At 34.6% G+C, this 27,451-nt stretch overlaps 1 protein-coding gene across 1 annotated transcript; it reads right to left on the bottom strand.

Annotated features, from left to right (window-relative positions):
- Positions 1-76: 76 nt before the first annotated feature.
- exoc3 (exocyst complex component 3) lies at positions 77-27,279 on the bottom strand. The gene is made up of 13 exons (XM_065276702.2): positions 27,081-27,279; positions 26,431-26,633; positions 26,073-26,292; positions 25,314-25,995; positions 15,690-15,807; positions 12,356-12,481; positions 12,039-12,139; positions 11,840-11,950; positions 11,537-11,678; positions 11,328-11,450; positions 10,274-10,435; positions 1,350-1,471; positions 77-898 (listed from the first exon to the last, which is right to left on the bottom strand). The coding sequence occupies exons 2-13, from the start codon at positions 26,572-26,574 to the stop codon at positions 694-696; spliced, it is 2,256 nt and encodes a 751-aa protein (XP_065132774.1). The 5' UTR covers positions 26,575-26,633; positions 27,081-27,279; the 3' UTR covers positions 77-693.
- Between the last annotated feature and the right edge of the window lie 172 nt (positions 27,280-27,451).

The raw sequence follows: 27,451 nt of genomic DNA, 5'->3' as shown, positions 1-27,451 counted from the left end.
AGGGTCATGCAAGCTGTTTGTACGTGTAGGGTTGCAGATGCTGAAAGTCATGGGCCATATAACACCCAGACATCCATCAACATCAGATGTTTATTGAAATGAAATGTGAAGCACATTTAGTGGAAGTGACTGTACATTATTCACGTGAAAGAACTACACAAAAGCATTAGAAAGCTATTTCTTATCTTTGGGTGAACCTTTTCTTTAAGAAACCAGGTGATTTCAAGTTAACGTTCACGCAGTCATTCATCAATGTGTCATTCCAATCATTATAACCAACTCCAGAGATCCCTTTCCTATTATTTGTATCGTATCACACCAGGATTGAGATCAATGATGAAACCACCGATGATATTTGACTGCTTCAGAAGACTTTATGATCCTTTTCATTTCAATTTCAATTTGGAAAATGACAGAAATATTGCTTTGCGTCCTACAGAAGAGAGTTATGTTTGGAATGACACAAGGGTGAAGAAACAAATTCAATTTTAAGTCCCTTTAATGAATGTTTTAGACAGGTCAGGCAACAATGCTTGCAAAGTCTTTTGTACGTCAAGTCATCATAAATCAAACTCTCTATCAACGTCTACGCAGACCTCAGCCGGAAGTATAATGCCAATTTGTTTTTTAAAGTGCATTATGGGAAGCAACGCTCCCTCTGTGGCCTGTTAGTGTCTTGATGAAGGTTCTAGATTATTTAAGCAGTTTAGGTACATTCATAGAGGTCATGGCTGTCATGGTCGTCATGGTCATGGTCGGCACTGTGATGTCTCTGAAGACGGGCTGATAATTGGAGGATGTGGATGGTTTGTTTTGGTTTAGAGTTTCAATGATCATCTGCCTCATCTCGCGACTGGCATCACCACGGACAGCCAACAAGGCCACAATGTGCTCCTCTCTAATAAAGGGAAAGAAAGAAGTCGTCTTCATGTCAAAACGTGGTAGTTTATGTTAAACAGTATAACTTTCCAGCAAGCATTTTTGTGTTTAAAAGACCACTAAACAACATCCTAACAAACTTCGGGCTGTCAGTGAACATTTTATAGACGTGTAACCATAGCCTATAAATAAATAAATAAATGAAAGCAAACACATTGTAATCACTGTTGACTTTGCTTACATGATGGAAAAGCAGAAATCTCAAGATATTTTGGCAAGAACAACATGTAACCCAATTTAAGGTTCTTTTGGCTAGAAGTGGGTTACTCATAGCCAGACTATAGGGGGGCTATGATTAACCTAGATGGTGAAATGACTAGAATTGCTTGCTGGGTTATGCATTAGTAATAATATTAATGCATAGGTATTGCATTAATGAAACATAAAAAAATGATCATCTGATGTCTAACCTGATGTCAGGATACTTGGACACCAGGGTTGACACCTCCAGGTAGAGCAGCGCGGGGTCTGTCAATTTAAAGACCTCTGCGATCGATGAGATTGAATCACACAACCTGTCCGTCTCCTCCCCCTGTGCACAAACAAACACGATTTAACATCATCTCTTCCACAAGTGACTGATGCTGTCAAGTCACATTTATTTGCATAGTGCTTTATTCACAATGATTCATTGCTTCAAAGCAGTTTTACAAGGCGAAGAAAAAATAAAACAGAAAATAGGGAAATTAAACATACTGCAAAAAATATATATTTGGCCAAAAATGTGTTTTAAATATATATATTAATGAAATATATTTTTGAATTTTTTAAAATATATTTAGTTTTAACCTGCCTATATTAATATATATTTCAAAATGTATTTCAGGGGCAACAAACACATTTCTAAATTTTACAACCCATACGGCAAAATATATATTTTCTTTGCCAAAATATAAAGGTTTGTATAAAATGTATAAGTATATATAATTATATTTTCAACTGCAAAAATGAACTATATAAAATGATATTTATAACCTGTTATGTTTTGAAACAAAGTTTTTATTCCAATGCAACAGGAATATAAATGCTTTAAAATACATTTATTTTTAAAATATACTTCAAAATGTATTTCAGCACATATTGGCCATTTTTTGTATATTTCAGAATATATTTTAGCACATATTGGCCATTTTTTCAGAATATATTTTAACACACATTGGCCATATTTATATATTTCAAAATATATTTCAGCACATATTGGCTATTTTTTTATATTTCACAATATTTGGCCATTTTTTTCAGAATAAATTTTGACAATTATTGGCCATATTTGGCCCTATTTATATATTTCAAAATGTATTTCAGCACATATTGGCCATTATTGTATATTTAAGAATATATTTTAACACATATTGGCCATATTTGGCCATTTTTTATATTTCAAAACGTATTTCAGCACATATTGGCAATTTTTTGTATATTTCACAATATATTTTAGCACATATTGGCCATTTTTTTATATTTCAGAATATATTTTAGCACATATTGGCCATTTTTTCAGAATATATTTTAACACACATTGGCCATATTTATATATTTCAAAATATATTTCAGCACATATTGGCTATTTTTTTTATATTTCACAATATATTTTAAGCACATATTGGCCATATTTGGCCATTTTTTTCAGAATAAATTTTGACACAATTATTGGCCATATTTGGCCCTATTTATATATTTAAAAATGTATTTCAGCACATATTGGCCATTATTGTATATTTAAGAATATATTTTAACACATATTGGCCATATTTGGCCATTTTTTATATTTCAAAACGTATTTCAGCACATATTGGCAATTTTTTGTATATTTCACAATATATTTTAGCACATATTGGCCATTTTTTTATATTTCACAATATATTTTAAGCACATATTGGCCATATTTGGCCATTTTTTCAGAATAAATTTTGACACAATTATTGGCCATATTTGGCCCTATTTATATATTTCAAAATGTATTTCAGCACATATTGGCCATTATTGTATATTTAAGAATATATTTTAACACATATTGGCCATATTTGGCCATTTTTTATATTTCAAAACGTATTTCAGCACATATTGGCAATTTTTTGTATATTTCACAATATATTTTAGCACATATTGGCCATTTTTTTATATTTCACAATATATTTTAAGCACATATTGGCCATATTTGGCCATTTTTTCAGAATAAATTTTGACACAATTATTTGCCATATTTGGCCCTATTTATATATTTCAAAATGTATTTCAGCACATATTGGCCATTATTGTATATTTAAGAATATATTTTAACACATATTGGCCAGATTTGGCCATTTTTTATATTTCAAAACGTATTTCAGCACATATTGGCCATTATTGTATATTTCAGAATATATTTTAACACATATTGGCCATATTTGGCCATTTTTTCAGAATAAATTTTGACACAATTATTGGCCATATTTGGCCATTTTTTATATTTCAAAACGTATTTCAGCACATATTGGCAATTTTTTGTATATTTCACAATATATTTTAGCACATATTGGCCATTTTTTTATATTTCACAATATATTTTAAGCACATATTGGCCATTTTTTCAGAATAAATTTTGACACAATTATTGGCCATATTTGGCCCTATTTATATATTTCAAAATGTATTTCAGCACATATTGGCCATAATTGTATATTTAAGAATATATTTTAACACATATTGGCCAGATTTGGCCATTTTTTATATTTCAAAACGTATTTCAGCACATATTGGCCATTATTGTATATTTCAGAATATATTTTAACACATATTGGCCATTTTTTGTATATTTCAGAATATATTTTAGCACATATTGGCCATTTTTTCAGAATATATTTTAACACATATTTGGCCATTTTTTATATTTCAAAATGTATTTCAGCACATATTGGCTATTTTTTTTATATTTCACAATATATTTTAAGCACATATCGGCCATATTTGGCCATTTTTTCAGAATATATTTAACACATATTGGCCAGATTTGGCCATTTTTTATATTTCAAAATGTATTTCAGCACATATTGGCTATTTTTTTTTATATTTCACAATATATTTTACCACATATTGGCCATATTTGGCCATTTTTTATATTTCAAAATGTATTTCAGCACATATTGGCTATTTTTTTATATTTCACAATATATTTTAAGCACATATCAGCCATATTTGGCCATTTTTTCAGAATATATTTAACACATATTGGCCAGATTTGGCCATTTTTTATATTTCAAAATGTATTTCAGCACATATTGGCTATTTTTTATATTTCACAATATATTTTAAGCACATATTGGCCATATTTGGCCATTTTTTCCAGAATATATTTAACACATATTGGCCATATTTATACATTTCAAAATGTATTTCAGCACATATTGGCCATTATTGTATATTTAAGAATATATTTTAACACATATTGGCCATATTTGGCCATTTTTTATATTTCAAAACGTATTTCAGCACATATTGGCAATTTTTTGTATATTTCACAATATATTTTAACACATATTGGCCATTTTTTCAGAATATATTTTAACACACATTGGCCATATTTATATATTTCAAAATATATTTCAGCACATATTGGCAATTTTTTTTATATTTCACAATATATTTTAAGCACATATTGGCCATATTTGGCCATTTTTTTCAGAATAAATTTTGACACAATTATTGGCCATATTTGGCCCTATTTATATATTTCAAAATGTATTTCAGCACATATTGGCCATTATTGTATATTTAAGAATATATTTTAACACATATTGGCCATATTTGGCCATTTTTTATATTTCAAAACGTATTTCAGCACATATTGGCCATTATTGTATATTTAAGAATATATTTTAACACATATTGGCCATATTTGGCCATTTTTTATATTTCAAAACGTATTTCAGCACATATTGGCAATTTTTTGTATATTTCACAATATATTTTAACACATATTGGCCATTTTTTCAGAATATATTTTAACACACATTGGCCATATTTATATATTTCAAAATATATTTCAGCACATATTGGCAATTTTTTTTATATTTCACAATATATTTTAAGCACATATTGGCCATATTTGGCCATTTTTTTCAGAATAAATTTTGACACAATTATTGGCCATATTTGGCCCTATTTATATATTTCAAAATGTATTTCAGCACATATTGGCCATTATTGTATATTTAAGAATATATTTTAACACATATTGGCCATATTTGGCCATTTTTTATATTTCAAAACGTATTTCAGCACATATTGGCAATTTTTTGTATATTTCACAATATATTTTAGCACATATTGGCCATTTTTTTATATTTCACAATATATTTTAAGCACATATTGGCCATATTTGGCCATTTTTTCAGAATAAATTTTGACACAATTATTGGCCATATTTGGCCCTATTTATATATTTCAAAATGTATTTCAGCACATATTGGCCATTATTGTATATTTAAGAATATATTTTAACACATATTGGCCATATTTGGCCATTTTTTATATTTCAAAACGTATTTCAGCACATATTGGCAATTTTTTTGTATATTTCACAATATATTTTAGCACATATTGGCCATTTTTTTATATTTCACAATATATTTTAAGCACATATTGGCCATATTTGGCCATTTTTTCAGAATAAATTTTGACACAATTATTGGCCATATTTGGCCCTATTTATATATTTCAAAATGTATTTCAGCACATATTGGCCATTATTGTATATTTAAGAATATATTTTAACACATATTGTCCAGATTTGGCCATTTTTTATATTTCAAAACGTATTTCAGCACATATTGGCCATTATTGTATATTTCAGAATATATTTTAACACATATTGGCCATATTTGGCCATTTTTTCAGAATAAATTTTGACACAATTATTGGCCATATTTGGCCATTTTTTATATTTCAAAACGTATTTCAGCACATATTGGCAATTTTTTGTATATTTCACAATATATTTTAGCACATATTGGCCATTTTTTTATATTTCACAATATATTTTAAGCACATATTGGCCATTTTTTCAGAATACATTTTGACACAATTATTGGCCATATTTGGCCCTATTTATATATTTCAAAATGTATTTCAGCACATATTGGCCATTATTGTATATTTAAGAATATATTTTAACACATATTGGCCAGATTTGGCCATTTTTTATATTTCAAAACGTATTTCAGCACATATTGGCCATTATTGTATATTTCAGAATATATTTTAACACATATTGGCCAGATTTGGCCATTTTTTATATTTCAAAACGTATTTCAGCACATATTGGCCATTATTGTATATTTAAGAATATATTTTAACACATATTGGCCAGATTTGGCCATTTTTTATATTTCAAAACGTATTTCAGCACATATTGGCCATTTTTTGTATATTTCAGAATATATTTTAGCACATATTGGCCATTTTTTCAGAATATATTTTAACACATATTTGGCCATTTTTTATATTTCAAAATGTATTTCAGCACATATTGGCTATTTTTTTTATATTTCAGAATATATTTTAGCACATATTGGCCATTTTTTCAGAATATATTTTAACACATATTTGGCCCTATTTATATATTTCAAAATGTATTTCAGCACATATTGGCCATTATTGTATATTTAAGAATATATTTTAACACATATTGGCCAGATTTGGCCATTTTTTATATTTCAAAACGTATTTCAGCACATATTGGCCATTATTGTATATTTAAGAATATATTTTAACACATATTGGCCAGATTTGGCCATTTTTTATATTTCAAAACGTATTTCAGCACATATTGGCCATTTTTTGTATATTTCAGAATATATTTTAACACATATTTGGCCATTTTTTATATTTCAAAATGTATTTCAGCACATATTGGCCATTTTTTGTATATTTCAGAATATATTTTAGCACATATTGGCCATTTTTTCAGAATATATTTTAACACATATTGGCCATATTTATATATTTCAAAATGTATTTCAGCACATATTGGCCATTATTGTATATTTAAGAATATATTTTAACACATATTGGCCAGATTTGGCCATTTTTTATATTTCAAAACGTATTTCAGCACATATTGGCCATTATTGTATATTTAAGAATATATTTTAACACATATTGGCCAGATTTGGCCATTTTTTATATTTCAAAACGTATTTCAGCACATATTGGCCATTTTTTGTATATTTCAGAATATATTTTAGCACATATTGGCCATTTTTTCAGAATATATTTTAACACATATTTGGCAATTTTTTATATTTCAGAATATATTTTAGCACATATTGGCCATTTTTTCAGAATATATTTTAACACATATTTGGCCCTATTTATATATTTCAAAATGTATTTCAGCACATATTGGCCATTATTGTATATTTAAGAATATATTTTAACACATATTGGCCAGATTTGGCCATTTTTTATATTTCAAAACGTATTTCAGCACATATTGGCCATTATTGTATATTTAAGAATATATTTTAACACATATTGGCCAGATTTGGCCATTTTTTATATTTCAAAACGTATTTCAGCACATATTGGCCATTTTTTGTATATTTCAGAATATATTTTAACACATATTTGGCCATTTTTTATATTTCAAAATGTATTTCAGCACATATTGGCCATTTTTTGTATATTTCAGAATATATTTTAGCACATATTGGCCATTTTTTCAGAATATATTTTAACACATATTTGGCCCTATTTATATATTTCAAAATGTCTTTCAGCACATATTGGCCATTATTGTATATTTAAGAATATATTTTAACACATATTGGCCAGATTTGGCCATTTTTTATATTTCAAAACGTATTTCAGCACATATTGGCCATTATTGTATATTTAAGAATATATTTTAACACATATTGGCCAGATTTGGCCATTTTTTATATTTCAAAACGTATTTCAGCACATATTGGCCATTATTGTATATTTAAGAATATATTTTAACACATATTGGCCAGATTTGGCCATTTTTTATATTTCAAAACGTATTTCAGCACATATTGGCCATTATTGTATATTTAAGAATATATTTTAACACATATTGGCCAGATTTGGCCATTTTTTATATTTCAAAACGTATTTCAGCACATATTGGCTATTTTTTTTATATTTCAGAATATATTTTAGCACATATTGGCCATTTTTTCAGAATATATTTTAACACATATTTGGCCCTATTTATATATTTCAAAATGTATTTCAGCACATATTGGCCATTATTGTATATTTAAGAATATATTTTAACACATATTGGCCAGATTTGGCCATTTTTTATATTTCAAAACGTATTTCAGCACATATTGGCCATTATTGTATATTTAAGAATATATTTTAACACATATTGGCCAGATTTGGCCATTTTTTATATTTCAAAACGTATTTCAGCACATATTGGCCATTTTTTGTATATTTCAGAATATATTTTAACACATATTTGGCCATTTTTTATATTTCAAAATGTATTTCAGCACATATTGGCCATTTTTTGTATATTTCAGAATATATTTTAGCACATATTGGCCATTTTTTCAGAATATATTTTAACACATATTGGCCATATTTATATATTTCAAAATGTATTTCAGCACATATTGGCCATTATTGTATATTTAAGAATATATTTTAACACATATTGGCCAGATTTGGCCATTTTTTATATTTCAAAACGTATTTCAGCACATATTGGCCATTATTGTATATTTAAGAATATATTTTAACACATATTGGCCAGATTTGGCCATTTTTTATATTTCAAAACGTATTTCAGCACATATTGGCCATTTTTTGTATATTTCAGAATATATTTTAGCACATATTGGCCATTTTTTCAGAATATATTTTAACACATATTTGGCAATTTTTTATATTTCAGAATATATTTTAGCACATATTGGCCATTTTTTCAGAATATATTTTAACACATATTTGGCCCTATTTATATATTTCAAAATGTATTTCAGCACATATTGGCCATTATTGTATATTTAAGAATATATTTTAACACATATTGGCCAGATTTGGCCATTTTTTATATTTCAAAACGTATTTCAGCACATATTGGCCATTATTGTATATTTAAGAATATATTTTAACACATATTGGCCAGATTTGGCCATTTTTTATATTTCAAAACGTATTTCAGCACATATTGGCCATTTTTTGTATATTTCAGAATATATTTTAACACATATTTGGCCATTTTTTATATTTCAAAATGTATTTCAGCACATATTGGCCATTTTTTGTATATTTCAGAATATATTTTAGCACATATTGGCCATTTTTTCAGAATATATTTTAACACATATTTGGCCCTATTTATATATTTCAAAATGTCTTTCAGCACATATTGGCCATTATTGTATATTTAAGAATATATTTTAACACATATTGGCCAGATTTGGCCATTTTTTATATTTCAAAACGTATTTCAGCACATATTGGCCATTATTGTATATTTAAGAATATATTTTAACACATATTGGCCAGATTTGGCCATTTTTTATATTTCAAAACGTATTTCAGCACATATTGGCCATTTTTTGTATATTTCAGAATATATTTTAGCACATATTGGCCATTTTTTCAGAATATATTTTAACACATATTTGGCCATTTTTTATATTTCAAAATGTATTTCAGCACATATTGGCTATTTTTTTTATATTTCACAATATATTTTACCACATATTGGCCATATTTGGCCATTTTTTATATTTCAAAATGTATTTCAGCACATATTGGCTATTTTTTTATATTTCACAATATATTTTAAGCACATATCAGCCATATTTGGCCATTTTTTCAGAATATATTTAACACATATTGGCCAGATTTGGCCATTTTTTATATTTCAAAATGTATTTCAGCACATATTGGCTATTTTTTTATATTTCACAATATATTTTAAGCACATATTGGCCATATTTGGCCATTTTTTCCAGAATATATTTAACACATATTGGCCATATTTATACATTTCAAAATATATTTCAGCACATATTGGCCATTATTGTATATTTCAGAATATATTTTAACACATATTGGCAATTTTTTGTATATTTCACAATATAATTTAACACATAATGGCCATATTTGGCCATTTTTATATATTATAAAAATATATTCCAGCAGCAATTAGCCATATTTGGCCATTTTTTGTATATTCAAATATATTTTAAAATATTTCTGATATTTCTGGCAATATATATGTTTGCCATATGGGTGTATATATAAAAATACACAATAGGACATAATATAGTATGTATTGTCTTATGTGATGTGTGGTAAGACTCACAGCGGTGAGTTTCCTGAAGAGGAATTTGAATTGATCCGCCTCTTTATTCATTCTGTCAGCACCCTCCTTCCTCTCATCAGCGTTCTTAAATGAGATGCGCTTCTGCATGATGGCTTTCAGATACTCCACCACCACCCGCCGATGAGCATCACTCGTCATTTCCTGGTTTACACATAACACATTATCATAAAACCTGATTCAAATCTGATTGGATAAGCCATATATAAACCATAGTAAAATAACCAGTATGAAACAGATACTTAGTATGTGCTTGCACCATGAATACATTTCGGTGGTGTCTATTACTTAAGGGGTCGCACTACACTTTTCATTTCACTGACTTCATTCATAGCCATGCGAATCATCAGACCAGAAACACAAGCTCATAGAAAAATATTTCTCATTTTGCAGCTTACAAAAGTTCAAGTGAACTCTGACCTGCAAATTTGTATTACGTTGAGACATGTGACCAGTAGAAAATCGTTTTTCTCTACTGAAAAGCAAAAATGGATGAAGCCAAAGAACTTATACTGATAAAGCGCTCCCGCCCATCTTCCAGTAATGTCCGAAAAATCTTTGCATGGTCTAGTGGGACCACCAAAGCATTAAAGGGACAATAAGTAGGATTTACCCCCATCTAGTGGTGAAATGTATTTTGCATTCAAACGAACAGTGCTCTCTAGCACCTCGCTTTTCCAAATGCATGTTGCAACTATGGTAGCCGTTATGTAATCACCGATCTCCGTGTCCGTTTCAGCTAGTTCACATGTTCTGAACAATGATACTTGTGTTTCGTTTATTTGTCCTTGTACAATGCGCCAGTTAGTTGGCGTGATGTTAGTCCCGACCCTCCTCGACTGTGATTGGACGACTGAGTAAAAAGTGACACTGATGAGCTCTGCATTTTACCCAAAGTAGCAATTAAATTGCACCGTAAAAAAAACCCCAGAAATATAGATTTAGCTTTTATCCAAACTCCAATTATGGTCTTGTTATAAAGCTGATTTTGCTAATTTGTTATAATAAGTAAAACTCAGGTTTTGAGCATGTATACCTGATTATAAGGCGTCTTGATTTTGGCAAAGTCATTGAAGTAGTCTTCAACGGTCACACAGATGGTGTCCACCGCATGAGAGCCTGTCAACCACTTCCGGGTCAGGAGCTCGCTCAGGTGATGCTGTCCAGAGAACGAGAAACAGAGTCAATATTCAATCCGACTCAACATGCTAACCTCGACCAGCAGAAGACATCAGGCGTGTGTACCTCCAAGTCCAGGAAAACCTCATCCAGCAGGAACTGACAGCCTTCTTTGGCCACTTCGTTTAGGAGTTTATCAATGGCAGCGTCATTTTGGGTGGGTTCAGTCGACTGGGAATACTTCCTCTTTAGACTATTAATAGACTCCCTTAAAACAATACATTACAGTCAATGTATACATCTGGCAAACTTACAGTGCATTCTAGCTACACATGTGCATTCGAACCCATGACCTTAGCATATCGATTTGGTATGAGGGCGAGTAAATGAGCACTTGACAGATTTAACCTTACTGGTTGAGATACTCACTTAAAGGTTTGGCAGTTGTTGATGATGGCGATCATGTACTGAACGTAGCACTGTGGCTTCTGGCGATCTTTCAGATGCTCGTCCTTATAAGCGATGGCCTCCTCTCGGTACCTGCGTGCAGATGTGTGACCTGTTACTCAACTAGCATCTTAATAACGATTTGTGTCAAATCAAAGGGCTCTTATTGAGACCACAGTACCTTACAAGGAATGAGTTCATCTGCTTCAGACAGACTTTAAGCACCTGCTCTTTAAACATCTCGCTGATCTGAGCTGCAACCTGAAGGTTCTGCTCAAACATCTGAAGATGAAGAAGAACTTTTGTATAAACCAAAATGTAACCCCGGAAAGAACCTTTTTATAAATTAAACTAGTAATATTTTTTATCTCAATTCTTTAAATGACTATGACATTGGTGCCTTTTAGCGTGAGCCTGGTGTGATGTTCATGCGTTTGGTTTGTTCTGTCATTCTGTCAATCATCTTAAATTGTATTGTTGTTTTTTGAGATGTTGCACCTGGAAGACAATGGCAGGTAAGGTGGTCTGATAGTAGCCGTCCTGGTCGGCCTCAGGCTCCGTCTCCTTCTGCCAATCCTTCTTATCCGTTTCCAGAGCTTTCCGCAGCCAGCCTGTAATGTTCGACTACACACGATAGGAAAAAAGTATATACATGTTCAACTAAAATAGCAAATTTACTGCATTACATGTGAAATGTTAAAAAATATGTACTTTTTTTACTTGGGTCAATTACGTGACGTTAAATATTTTGTGTCCGTATGGTTTAATTAAATGTAAAAGGGTTAAAATTTCAAAATAAATTTGCAGATTTCTTGCATACATTCTCTTTTTTGAGGACCAAGTCAAAAATTTCTGGTTTTATTTCATTTTGAATATTTGGGGGATAATTGCAAAAATGTCAATGTTGTGTAACCGGTCTGTGTCAGTGGTGTAACTAGTCAGTGTTTCCCATACATAGGCTCTACTTGGGCGCTGCGCCCAAGTAAACTGCGACCCGCCCAGGTAAAAAAAAATCACTTTACGAATTTCCGTATTTTCTGAACTCGACTGGATGACCCGTGTTTTGGAGAGAGAGAGAGAGAGAGAGCGCGAAAGAGAGAGCGCGAGAGAGAGAGCGCGAGAGAGAGAGCGCGAGAGAGAGGTGGGGGTCGGGTGACCGTGAAGATGATGCACGCATCATAAACTCATCATCCAGCGCGGCAAACTGGATCAACTGCAGCAGCACATACGGAGCAGCCAGGGAACACACTGCGACCAAAATGGTCGCATATGCTTATGTGCATATGTGTTTATAGCATCTAAGTTGGCTTCATTTTGCGTGCAAGCACGTTGTGTCTCTCCGGCTGAGTGTCCGTTCACATGCTCTCTGTTTCTCTATGAATTGGGCGCGACGCGAAGCAACCTCAGTGTCACATTGTATCCTTTCATGTTTCTGAACTTGAGCAGAGTTTTACCATTAGAGGTCTTTCTTCACTGAGGACGCGGGACCCGTACGGTTCCGGGTTTATATTTTAAATGGTCAGATGGGTCCGGGTCGGTCCTAGTTTATTACTTCGGGTCCCAAGTCTGATTAATATTGTGTGTAAAACCCGAGTCGATCGGAGAACGGCCTTGAGCGCTACTGCGCTAAAGCTCGAGTGCTGTTTTAGCGTGCCTCCGGTTTCTATGGCGATAGCAACTGGCTCTTGTCACGACCACGTGCCGCTTCATTTTCTTTATCCCATTTTTTAATAATCTTACTTTTAATAGACAATATCTTTACTAAAATCTAAACAGTTTTCACAGAGATTGTAGCAAAAAGCAGTGCTAATACTGAATGAGCAAAGCTCTAGCTGACTCAGGATATAAAAAACGCAAAGCTGTAATGTAAAGTCTGTCATCGGGACAGCAAGTAGACTTTTAAATCTGAAATAATTAGTGGATTAAGCTTTTTTTAATCGGCAAAAGAGAAATAGTAAGCAGAAGCAGTAAAAGTGCATCTTATAGAAGTTATTAACATTATAACATCAGTCACATTTATAATCTATAGACCTGCACTGTCTATATAGGCTATAGTATACATAGTATTGTATATAATTGAGTTTGATAAAAGGGGTCATCAAATTGCTTCATATATCAGTGCAAAAACATCAAGTGTTTTCGTGGTGCTTTGACAAACAGTGTCAGCTTTGTTTATGGCAAAAAAAGTTTGGGGTGGTTAGATTAATGAACTATAATGTGAAATTAATATGAATGTTTTATAAATCAAAGTATTGTGTTGTGTCACACATTATTAGTTCTTTGTTACATGTATAGTAGACCATTTTTTGTCGGTGGATAATAATGATTGCCCTTTTCACCAGCTACCACCACAAGTAAATTTCAGATCTGTGGGAAACACTGAACTAGTATTTTTTTTTAAATGAAATTATAAATATATTCATAAAAAGTATATAATCAACATAAAAATAAAATATTATATGATTTTTTTATACATTTTTTACATCATTTGTCAAAGATCATTTAGAAAACGGAGCTGTTTTCAGCATAGTCAGGACAAATATTACAAAAAACACTTTAAAATTTACATTTATAAATATTTAATAAAATTATATTTTAAAATGTTTTTTATGATTAAGCTTACATTCCATCAAGGTGTATAAAGAATTTAATTTTTCACATTCTTCGGCGCATTTGGGGGTTACACAATGACATTTTCAGGTCCATCAGTGCCGACCCAAACCTCTTGGGGGCCCTAAGCAGAATTTGATTTGGGGGCCCCACTCCCACCACTTGGAGTCAATATTTTTGATACAAATGTCACGCTATAATGTTACATTATAAATGAACACAGTGAGGTTATGTATTAGTACAAAATAAATAAAAAATTGATACTTAAATAAAATACTTTACTCTTAAACTTCTGAATACAAACTGTCACAAAACATTCAGCTGTTTTCTCCAACTTAAACTGATATCTATAATCATGTGACGGATCACAAAACTGACGGTTCGTATAACATTACGTTTTTTGAGGCGCAGATCGGATCATTTTTCGGATTAGCAAAAAAAGGGGTGTGAAAAATCTAATAACAAATAATGAAATTACAAACATTTTTAAAAAAGAACAAATTTGCACATTAAGTAAGATCTAAAATTAGCATTAAGTACAGAAATTGAATCAAATGAATCTTCACATTTTATGTATAAATTAAATATAATTATAATTTTTTTTTAGAGCTACACAAGTGATTTTCTCTTTGTCTTGGGTTGTTTGATTAACATTAATGACACAGACTTAAGTAGGTTAATTGAGGTTACTGTCTCTTTAAGAACAAATAAGCACAGACTGGTTTTTGACTGTAATCTATACATACACTTAAGACATAAACAAATGTTTTTATTAGAAAAAGAATAATGTGAGATCATTTTGTGTGTATGTGCCCTGTCAAGAACAGAAAGACTTAATGTACGCTTGTTGCTTGCTTTTTGAAACGCGTCTCTTGCGTTTCAAAAAGCAAGCCAGGGGGCCCTAAGCAGCCGCTTAGTTCGCTTATGCCTAGGGCCGGCCCTGAGGTCCATACAGTCTTAACGTTCATAAAAATGGTGCAAAGGTATTTTTTATTGCATAAAATTAACATAAACAATACACTATGTGCATCGAAATAAATATAAAGTAAAAGTTTAAAAAATATATATTTCTCATCTTGCCAAACCGTTTTGTTATTGACCCACTAATATCTTAAACGTGTTTGCAGGCCTGAATGCTCAAATAAAAGGTTTTAAAATATACAAAACAAATTCATGAAATATAAACAACAAACAGGGTTTTACATTATTCAGTGTTACTCACAGTAAATGTCTTGAGGTATTTGCCTAGCAAATCATCCACCACATGTTCGGGTAACAGCGGCTCCAACTGCTGCAAGTCACATTCGGGCTGAAGATCGGGGTGACCCATCATCTCCACACTGCCGGAGTAAGAATGAGACATCACATTAGAAAATATTGATAAAAGTGACTAACATAATACTTTGTTTGACAATACTGTATCAATTCTCAAAAATGCAATATCAATATTTTTTTAATAAAAATCATACAAGATCATGACAGTTTTTTCATTTGGAGTTTACATCCCGACCACTTGATAGCATTGTTCCTATCTCTGAACTTAACAGCTGACAGGAAGTACTCCCACAGGAGTGTGCCGCAAATTTTTGCTTAGGTTTGCATAACTCAATTACACATACACATGACTTCCGGTTTGTGACGTCACGCTGAACAGATCCTGCATCGTAGCTCCGTCGAGTTCATCGTCTAAAAGCTTTATTTTTACCATCTTATTCCTATTTATATAATATAACTTATTAGTTTTACATAGGAATACTTAACCGTGACGATTATTGAGCATTACTACCACGTGAAACTATTTATCACTAATAAACACCCAGTGTTAGCATATAGCCCGCTAGCATCCACACGGTGGAGGCTGAAGCTAGCATTTTCCGATCTAATGGCGGATTCATCTGATATATGCTTTTCTGACCTATCCTCACCTGAGCGGGAAGCTGTGGAGGAGTTGTTTCCCGGTTTTAGCAGATCCAAGGCGAGGTACAGCGCCCACTTCACCCTGCCTTCCGACGTCCACAAGCGAGCAACAAACATGCATTCCACGCGATGCAGCTTCACGGACCGTGAACGACATGAAAGCGATCGGGAAGCTGTGGAGGAACCGCTGCCCGGCCTTCGCAGATTCAACAAGCCAAACATCACCCTGGCCCCAGACGTTCGCAGGCGACCGAGGCGTGTCACAACCGAACACCCCACGCGATGCAGCTCCGGGGACCGCGTTCGGGTAAACGAAGACGCCATCGCCCAGCATGAAAGCGGTAAGACTCCGCTTGTTATTGTAACATGTACTACTTGCCACATGTATAGTTTAGCTTCTGCTGTTAGCATAGAGGGGTTTACATGCACTAAGTGTATTGAAGTATTAAGGTTAACGGAGAAGGTTGCTGAACTAGAATCGCGCATCCGAACGCTAGTTGAGGATAGCAAAACCGCTAATGTTACTGTCGCAAATAATCTATCGAGCGAAAAGACTAATGGCTCGGTTCCGACATCAGATGCTAATATAAATATTACAAATACTGTATCGAGCGCGCATAGTGTTTATCAAAATACACATGGCTCGGTTCCGTCATCAGAGTCAAGTCGGCGGTCAAACTGGGTGACTGTTAGGCGGCATAGTCATATAAGGCGTCCTTCTAAGACCCATAACGTAACGACAATTTCTAACAGATTCGATCCCCTAAGGAGTATACCAGCTGAAACACCTTTTAAAAGTGCCCTGGTCATTGGAGATTCTATACTCAGGAACACTAACATTGAGGCACCAAACACCATAGTCGACTGTATACCGGGAGCCAGAACGTCTGACATTAGATCCAAACTTAAAGTGCTGGCAAATGCTAAGCGGAAGTTTTCTAAGATTGTTATTCACGCCGGCACGAATGACACTAGGCTCCGCCAGTCGGAAATCACCAAAGATAATATTTAAGGAGATGTGTGAAATTGCAAAAACAATGTCAGACAATGTAATATGCTCTGGTCCCCTCCCCGCCTACCGGGGAGATGAAACACATAGTAGATTAGTGTCTCTCAATGGATGGATGTCAAAGTGGTGCCCTCAGCATAACGTAGGGTTTATAGACAATTGGAAGCATTTCTGGGGAAGACCATTTCTCCTAACCCGAGATGGCCTTCATCCGTCATCGGAAGGAAGTGCTATACTCATTAAAAATCTGATCAATAGTCTTAATTCTGATATAGTCTGACTATCCAGGGTCCAGGTCAGGAAACAGACGGATCGGCTTAACCGTCCATCTGTTAGCTGCCGTGATATGTCAAGACCACTTATATCCCAGCACTTCGAGTCAATCTTACCGAAATATCAGCACATTTCAACTGTATCTGTTCCCCAAACAAATAAATACACGGCACCGCTTGTTACATCTGGTACAAATCTGATTCAAATAAAATTAGAAAACAATACATTAACAGATGAATCTCGAATGTTAAAATTCGGCCTTCTTAACATTAGATCGCTTACCAATAAAGAACCTATTGTCAATGAAATAATTACAGACCAAAACTTAGATGTACTCTGTTTAACAGAAACCTGGCTTAAAGCAGACGACTACATTAGTTTAAATGAATCCACCCCACAAGACTATTATTATAAACACGAACCTCGATTAAAGGGGAGAGGGGGTGGTGTAGCTACAATATACAACACAATTTTTAAAGTAAACCAAAAATCTGAGCTAAAATTTAAATCATTTGAAGTAATGTTGTTAAATATGGAATTAACTGATCGTAACCACAAACAGCTTTCTTTTGCTTTAGCGACAATCTATAGACCACCGGGCCACCATGCAGATTTCCTTAATGAAATAGCAGATTTCCTATCTGAGCTTGTAGTCACTGTAGATAAAGCTCTTATTGTTGGTGATTTTAATGTCCATGTGGACAACCCAAAAGACGCGTTAGGACGTGCGTTTATAGATGTTCTAAATTCTCTCAATATTAGACAAAACGTGACAGGACCAACGCATACTCGTAATCACACATTAGACTTAATTCTGTCACTCGGACTCAATATTAATGACGTCGAAATATCACCTCAGAGTGATGCAGTTTCTGACCATTACCTTGTGTCATACACTGTACTTCTAGATAGGATCACTCAATCTACAACATGCTACCGACTAGCCAGAACAATTATTTCCACCACCAAAGATAGCTTTATTAGCACTCTTCCAGACCTGTCCCAAATGAAACATGTAGCAGATAACTGTGACGATCTAGATATTGAAATAGAAAACCTAAACAATGTCTGTTCTAACACATTGGATGCCGTTGCTCCCATTCGAAAAAAGAGATTCAAAGAAAAACCGCCAGCTCCATGGTATGACCATCACACAGCAGCCCTTAAAAAGGCAGCTAGAAAAATGGAAAGAAATTATAGAAGCACAAAGTTAGAAGTATGGCGCGCAGCATGGAAACAGAGTGTTAAACACTACAGACAGGCTATTAAAACCGCCAGATCTACATATCTTAGCAAGCTTATAAATGAGAATCATAATAACCCTCGTTTCCTCTTTAGCACAGTTGCGAAACTGACTAGAAACAAAGAACAAACAGAAACCAATAGTAAACTTCAACACAATAGTAACGACTTCATGAACTTCTTTTCTAACAAAATTTCGGCTATTAGGGAAAACATCGTAGCTACCCAGGCAGCCACCACTCTACCCATTAGTTCACTTAACACTAGACTACCATACGAACATCTTGATTCATTTAAACCTACTACAATAGATGAGCTCTCTAAACTAGTCACATCATCCAAATCATCGTCCTGTATATTAGACCCCGTTCCCACAAAACTACTTAAAGAAGTATTCCCTGTAGTGTCAACCCCGGTTCTAAATATCTTTAACTCATCGCTAGAAATAGGATACGTTCCAACAGCTTTCAAACTAGCAGTTATTAAACCGCTGATTAAAAAACCACAGCTTGACCAAGGAGAACTTAATAACTTTAGACCAATCTCAAATCTCCCTTTTCTTTCGAAAATATTAGAAAAGGTAGTGGCAAGCCAGTTACGCACATTCTTGACAAATAATAGTACATATGAAAAGTTCCAATCAGGATTCAGGCCCCACCATAGCACAGAGACAGCGTTGCTTAGAGTTACAAATGACCTCCTATTAACATCCGATCGTGGTGAAATCTCAATTCTTATATTACTAGACCTTAGTGCAGCATTTGACACAATAGACCACAGAATCCTACTCAATAGACTAGAAAACTATGTTGGTATCAGTGGTCAGGCGCTAGCCTGGTTTAGGTCATATCTAACCAATCGCTATCACTTTGTTTATGTAAATGAGGAAGAGTCATATCACTCCCTGGTTAAATACGGTGTACCGCAGGGATCAGTTTTAGGTCCTATCCTGTTCTCGTTATACATGTTACCCCTAGGAGACATTATCAGGAAACATAACATAAGTTTTCACTGCTATGCGGATGATACCCAGCTTTACATCTCCTCGCATCCCAGCGAAACACACACGTTTTCTAAGCTAAAAGACTGCATTAGCGATGTTAGTGACTGGATGGCGCATAACTTTCTTAAGCTCAACTCCAATAAGACAGAGGTACTTATTATTGAACCAAATTGCTACAAACATAATATGTCAGATTACAAATTGCACATAGATGGCTGTACTGTGGTGCCATCTTCCACGGTTAGGAACTTAGGTGTGATGTTCGACAGCAACTTATCCTTTGATAGTCATATCGCCAACGTCTGCCGCACAGCATTCTTCCATCTTAGAAATATCTCAAAAATACGCCATATACTGTCTACATCTGACGCAGAGAAGCTTATTCATGCTTTTATGACCTCTAGAATAGACTATTGTAACTCGCTACTCGGGGGATGCCATTCAAATCAGATCAACAAGCTTCAGCTAGTTCAAAACGCTTCTGCAAGGGTACTTACTCGATCTAAGAAGTATGACCACATAAGCCCAATTCTGGCATCTTTACACTGGCTACCAGTTAAATATCGCATCCAATTTAAAATATCACTAATCACCTACAAAGCTTTAAATGGCTTAGCACCCTCATATCTTAGAGAATTACTATCAGAATACAATCCATCACGCACACTACGGTCGCAAAATTCTGGCCTATTGATTATCCCTAGACTATCAAAAGTGTGTAAAAGTGGAAGATCCTTTTCCTACTTAGCCCCTAAGCTCTGGAATGATTTACCAACCGATGTCCGAGAATCAGACACAGTCGATCATTTTAAATCTAGACTTAAAACTTTTCTCTTCAAAAAAGCATTCGCATAATTTGTCTAGTAAAGGTTCTTAACTCGCAATAGTTTTTTTTTCACGGAACAAAGCACTCACGGTCATAACACAGACCAACCAAATAAATAAATAAAAACCTTTTCTGCATGAACACTTAAAATGAATTGCATTAAATAGTTTGCCACCGTTTGCCACTGAACCTGCATTAACGACGACAGTGGGGCTTCCGGCCTTAGTCAAACGGTTTGGCACGTATGGTCGGGTTGCGATTTTGGTGCTTTCGTGTGTCTTGTGAATAGTATGCCATACAGACCCGTTTGCCACTGAACCTGCATTAACGACGACAGTGGGGCCTCCAGCCTTAGTCAAACGGGTTGGCACGTATGGTCGGGTTGCGATTTTGGCGCTATCGTAAGTCTTATGAATAGTATGCCATACAGACCCGTTTGCCACTGAACCTGCATTAACGACGACAGTGGGGCCTCCAGCCTTAGTCAAACGGGTTGGCACGTATGGTCGGGTTGCGATTTTCGCGCTTTCGTGTGTCTTGTGAATAGTATGCCATACAGACCCGTTTGCCACTGAACCTGCATTAACGACGACAGTGGGGCTTCCGGCCTTAGTCAAACGGGTTAACACGTATGGTCGGGTTGCGATGTTTTTGGCGTTTTCTCCTGGTCCTGTAAATGGTATACAATATAGACCCGTTTGCCACTGAACCTGCATTAACGACGACAGTGGGGCTTTAGGCCTTAGTCAAACGGGTCGTCAGGTTTCATTTTCTCTTAAAGATCGGAAGGCGACCCTTATTTACCATATATACCCTCGCATTGGGCCCCCAATTTGCTAAATCCTCAACTGTGGATAACATAATTATGCCGCAATATTTAGTCTGTCTGGAACTAAGCTGAGTTAAACCACATCACTGTGTGACACTTCAATACATATGAACGGCCGCTACGCTAATACGATTTTGTTTTTCTCTCCCTGTCTCGTCCTCGACCCGAGGACGAGACAAACAGACCCAGTCCCGGTAGATGTGAAAGTCGACACACCTCTGATCTACTGGCTGTCCTTCAACGTTATGCCCAGCTGATACCTGACAAACGATCACCGGCAGAACCGCTTAATCTCCGCTAAATCTCCATTTCCGTTCTCCCAAGGGTTTTTCCCTCCTAGGACTTATTTTTCCTCGGATAAAAGCCCGGGGGTTTTTTTTCTCCTAGGGGGTTTTTCACCCCGGGGAGGCAGCCTTTTTGGGCTTTACTTAGCTTCCTCTTCTATACGTTGCTTTAGTAATACGTGCAATTATAATATTGAGTCATAGCCGCAGCAAATTTAACTGCTCATGCTATCATGTATTTTGTTGTGCTATCTGTCGTTTTCTGTGCTTTTCACTGCTTCTATTTATGTAAAGCTGCTTTGAAACAATTGACTTTTGTGAAAAGCGCTATATAAATAAAATTGAATTGAATTGAATTGAATATGGTGGTGTGTTCTCAATGACAGCTTCAGATAACAATTTACTTGTAGGGGTGTTCGTAAGACTGACATGACACATGCCATAAACTTGAAGGAGATTTTGTAAACGTTTATGACAACTGTCATTAAGTGTCATTCGTTCAGTTGTGTAATTTTTAATGCAAATATGACATTGTTTGAGATGTCTTTGTTATCACAACTTTTTAACTGAACACTTTTTACCAGTGGTACGAATATAATTTGTCATTAAAATGTCATTAAGTGTTAATACTCTATCAAATAGTTTTATAACAACATCATGAATATTCTTCAGTTCATAATGGTTTTTTTACGTTTCTTCCATGTGTTTAAGAAGAAATCTTTTGATAATCCAATAATAATAATTATAATAATAATTATAATTATATTAATATTAGATAAAATTATATTTGATTGCATTCGGAAACCAATTCACCTATAATTAAATGAATAGTGGGTTAAGCCATGCAGCGTTGGGTTCATATCACTGGAAAAACTGTTATTTACATTAAAATATTTAATTAAATTGTTTTTTCTTCTATGTCATAAAATTTTAGAACCCTCTGAAAAAAGTTCTGTTAGTTGTCAGTTTTTATGTGCACATACATAAAGTTAAATATAATCATTTAACATGTCTTTTGCATTTTGTTAAGGTATTTAAAATAAATTGACATAGTATTAACACTTAATGACCTTTAAATAACAGTTTAATGTAATGTTAACCCATAAAGCTAGGTAGTTTCTTAAGTTTGATCATTATTCTGCTATGTCATGTTTATGATAGATTTATGAAAAGTTATGATGTATTGGTTTATGTCAATTTGTCATAACAAAGACATCTCAAACAATGTTATATTTGCATTACTTAAAGTGACACTTTGTAGTTTTTCAACCTTCATAATATATTTTCAAGACCCTTGTGATGGTACATCGACTTAAAATAGGTTGAATGACAAGTCCACCATAGCCTGACGGTGTCTGTATTGCTTTTACTCGTACTTTTAAACTTTTGGGGTTTCGGGTAGTAACCGGAGCACAAAACAAAAAAACTACAAAAATCTGCTTTACAACATACGTCACTTTCTTCACTTCCTTAAATTCGGACGTGAGACTGCTCCTATTTATTTTCCTGATGTTTTTTTCATGGCTGAAGCAGCAACTAAGACAAAGAAACCCAAGGTTTTGTCTGAGGAGACCAGAAAGAAAAAACGAGGGAGTGACAAAATAAAAAGAAGGACGAGGATCAATTATATTGGGCCAGCGTTCGCTTGCTGGCATGAACTAAAGGAGGAGGAGGGGTTTCTGACCGATGCCAACTTGGCCCTCATGCTTTTGTACAAGGAAGTAATGTTATAATGTTTGCATATATAAGTCCTGTCTGGTGCCTGAACACAATTTTTTACGTGAATTTTACTGGAGGCTACTTGGAGAGTTTAGAGAGAGAGACTCTTATATCACGTGACATTCTGGTGATGTGGTGGCATCATGGACCTACAACACGGGCGATCCGGTTCGATTTCCCTTTAGGGCACATTTTTTTAAATATAAACTAACCAAGCAACCACCGTTACATCTGGCTTGTAAACGTGAGCTACCCGTTTTTTTGGCGTTTGATGAAAATAAAACCCATGAAATTATATTATATGACACATGAAATGCTGGAAGGCACACTTTGTGACCTACAGAGTTGTCTTCTTTTCCTTTGCGACAGTGCTGCGGCGCTTGTGGCCTCTAGGGAAGCAAGACATGAAAAATACATGTCTAGCACCCCCTAATGGCCAAAAAGTTCCATGGTGTGCCTTTAATGACAGTTGTCACACTGCAAAAAAAAAAATATTTTTTTGTCTTACTTTGTATTTTTGTCTTTTTTCTAATATAAATATATGAAAATTCTTAAATTGAGATACATTTACTTGTTAGCAAGTGGCTTAAGATATTAATTCTTGTTTATTGAAATAAATGATGAAAATCAAGAGGTTTCTTACTTAAAATAAGTAAAAATATCTGCCAGTGCAGTAAGAAAAATCAACTTGAATTAAGTTGAAATTAAGTTTATTTTCCTTACTGCACTGGCAGATATTTTGACTTATTTTAAGTAAGAAACCTCTTGATTTTCATCATTTATTTCAATAAACAAGATTTAATAACAAGATAGTATTGCTTAATATATCTTGCTTTACAAGATAATATATCTCAATTTAAGAATTTTCAGATATTTATATTAGAAAACAAGACAAAAATACTAAGACAGACATTCATGTTTTGCAGTGCATACACTTAGTATTTCTGTCTTATTTTCAGTAAAAATATCTAAAAATGCTTAAATTAAGATGCTTTTTCTTGATGGGCAAAACAACGCAAGAAAATAAATCTAGTTTTTAGACCAAAAATAATCAAATTTAAGTGCTTTTGTGCATAAAACAAGCAAAAAAATGTTTCTTAAACACTAAATTCAAATTTGCTTACCCCATTGGCAGATTTTTTGCTTGTTTTATGCAAAAAAGCACTTAAATTTGATATTTTTGGTATAAAAACTAGACTTATATTCTTGGATCGTTTTGCTCATCAAGAAAAACCATCTTAATTTAAGAATTTTTAACAAAATTTACTGAAAACAAGACAAAAATACTAAGATTTTTTTTCTTGAAAATATCTTTTTGCAGTGTAAAATCTCCTTCATGTTCATGACACATGTCATGTCAGCCTTACGTACACCCCTTCAAGTAAAGTGTTACCTAGCTTTCCTAAAATTATATCCTAACCTAGGAAATACCCCAATATATTGCCTTGCTTTACAGTACTACAACATATTGCATCGCAACGCCTTTAATATGATGAATATTATATCACATGATTCGCCATCTCAGCACCTCGCCAAATGAATCTAAGAGAAATTGAAGATGCAAAGATTCAATCCAAATTAACTTTTCTTCTCTACATCATAAATGACTTGAACCCACATAAGAAGAGTGTCTTATGCACAAAGCAAAGGCAATACAAAGCTGGTGTGTAAAAACTTGATGGACCAGAACACACAATAACAATCTATAATGCACTGATAAAAGCACTTGACTTCAGCATCCCACCTTTTGTACGTGTTGAGGACCCAGGTGAGAAGAGAAACAATCTCATTGGCTTCCAGATCTTCTGCCGCCAGCTCTTGAACGCGCGCGGACACAGATTTATGATAGAGATCGAGGTACACCTGGAATGTGTTGTAGTGTGGAGGAAAGCACTGCACCATCATGTTCTTCACCACGATCAGATCATCCAGCACGTACTTCCTGGTGAGCTCCAACAACCTCACTAGCCACATCTTGTCGGATTCGCGAGTCTCAGACTGCGTGCCCTCGATGCGGGCGCTCACCGTGCCTTCCAAGACTTCGTTCATTCGATTTTTCCAGCACTTGGGTCGTCCGGGTGGGATGAACCCCATCTGCTTCTTGCGGTCCAGCATTTTGCGATCGATCTTCTCTTCGCGCTCGATGATTCGAATCACTGACACCAGCATGGTAGGATCGCGCCGCACGGTGACCATGGCGCGCTGGAGGACCATCCAGAGCTGTTTGGAGAGTTCATCCGAAAGGCCCTGAACCTCGCCGAAGTAGCAACGAATCAGGTTCATGTCGTGGACGTTCTTGCTGTCCATACGGTACTGCTCGTACATGAGGTCGTCTCGTGAACACTCCAGGTCCATTAGCCTGCGGTGAGCTGGAAGCAGATTGCCCTGTTCGATCAACTCTTGAGTCTCTCGTGCGATCTCAGGAACTGTGGGAATATGCAAAAATACATCACATCATACATGTTCATACCCACAATTATTCTATATTGATGACACAACTCACCCGAGAAAATGTTTTTAAGGTTTTCCACAGCTGACGCCAACTGACTGTGTTGGACCACGGCATCTTTCACATCCTTCAGACTCTCTATAGTGTTGATGCTCTGCCTCCAGTCCTTACTGACGTCTGCAAGCGAGGTCTGGATGTCCTTCACGTCGCACAGTGCATTGTGCAGCTGCGTGAGGCCTGTTCGTACCCCGTCCAACTGGGACTGAATCGCTGCCTGATGGAGTGATGAAGATGAAGGGTTGCTTTACTTTAAGTTGTATAAGCTTTCAGTGAATTCATCGAATGAATGATTGTGCATTTAATTTACAGACATTAAAAAGAAATCAAAAGTTAAAAATGAAAAGAGGGTCACCTTTAACCTGGCCTCTACAGATGCTTTCTTGCGCGCCTCTCTGCGTCTGTACTGTTCCACTTTATCCAGCTGATCGGACCGCTGCAGCATCCCGGCGACCCTCTGGACGGCCGTAGCAACAGCCTCTCTGTTCGTCTCCTCCATAGCAACCACTCACAGGATGCAGCTTTAAAGGTAATGTAATGACCCAAACACCAGTGCTACTGTATAAGAAATGACCCAAACATCAGTTAAACTACTTGACTTATAAGAAATCTGTCAAACACCAGCAAAACGTAATAAGAAATGACGCAAACATTAGTCAAATGTACCGAACTGACAAGAAATAACTTGAGCAAGACACTAACATGAAACCTGTTTGACTGAGAACAAGACGCAAATCTGTGAGCATTTGTCTTTTTGTTTGTTGTGGTATTGATGTGTGTATATTTATTGTTTGTCAGCTGCGCAAACATGCACGAACAGATGTTTAAATAGTACATCGGATTGAATACATGTGTTTGGTGAACTATAATGAAACACATCGCGTTTATCTGCTAAAAGGCCTCAAGTGACAGATGCTAGCCCGCTAGCTGGATTAGCGTAAAGAAATTTGCTCTTTTTAAAACGTGCAAGTCATTAAATGCTATAAACCAAGTGGAATTACTCACCAGGACGCGGTGTTTATTTGATGAATGATGCGTTATTGCAAGCTGCTCATTGAAGTTTTCTTTTCAAACGAGTTTATTTACTGTCTGTCATATCAGCTGCGTCTTCCTGGTGCCGCCCCACACTCGGTCAGATGATGACGCGGCGCCTGCTCCGAGAACATCAACTGTGCGTCACGCTTTGCGCATTGCGTAGTTTTTACGCAAAAATGATCTTATCTGCTTGATTATAATAAACTTTGATCTTCAACAACTATGTGTTTTTTAGTTATATTTTTGGAAATGCATTTTAAAAAATCCAGACACAAATTTGTTGTAATATTTTCAAATGTAAAGTTATTCTGGAAACAAAAACTCGTATCTGTGTGTCAATA

The sequence above is a fragment of the Paramisgurnus dabryanus genome, chromosome 6 (assembly GCF_030506205.2).
Source record: "Paramisgurnus dabryanus chromosome 6, PD_genome_1.1, whole genome shotgun sequence".
NCBI classification, from domain to species: domain Eukaryota; kingdom Metazoa; phylum Chordata; class Actinopteri; order Cypriniformes; family Cobitidae; genus Paramisgurnus; species Paramisgurnus dabryanus.
This window is presented reverse-complemented; position numbering and strand designations above follow the sequence as displayed.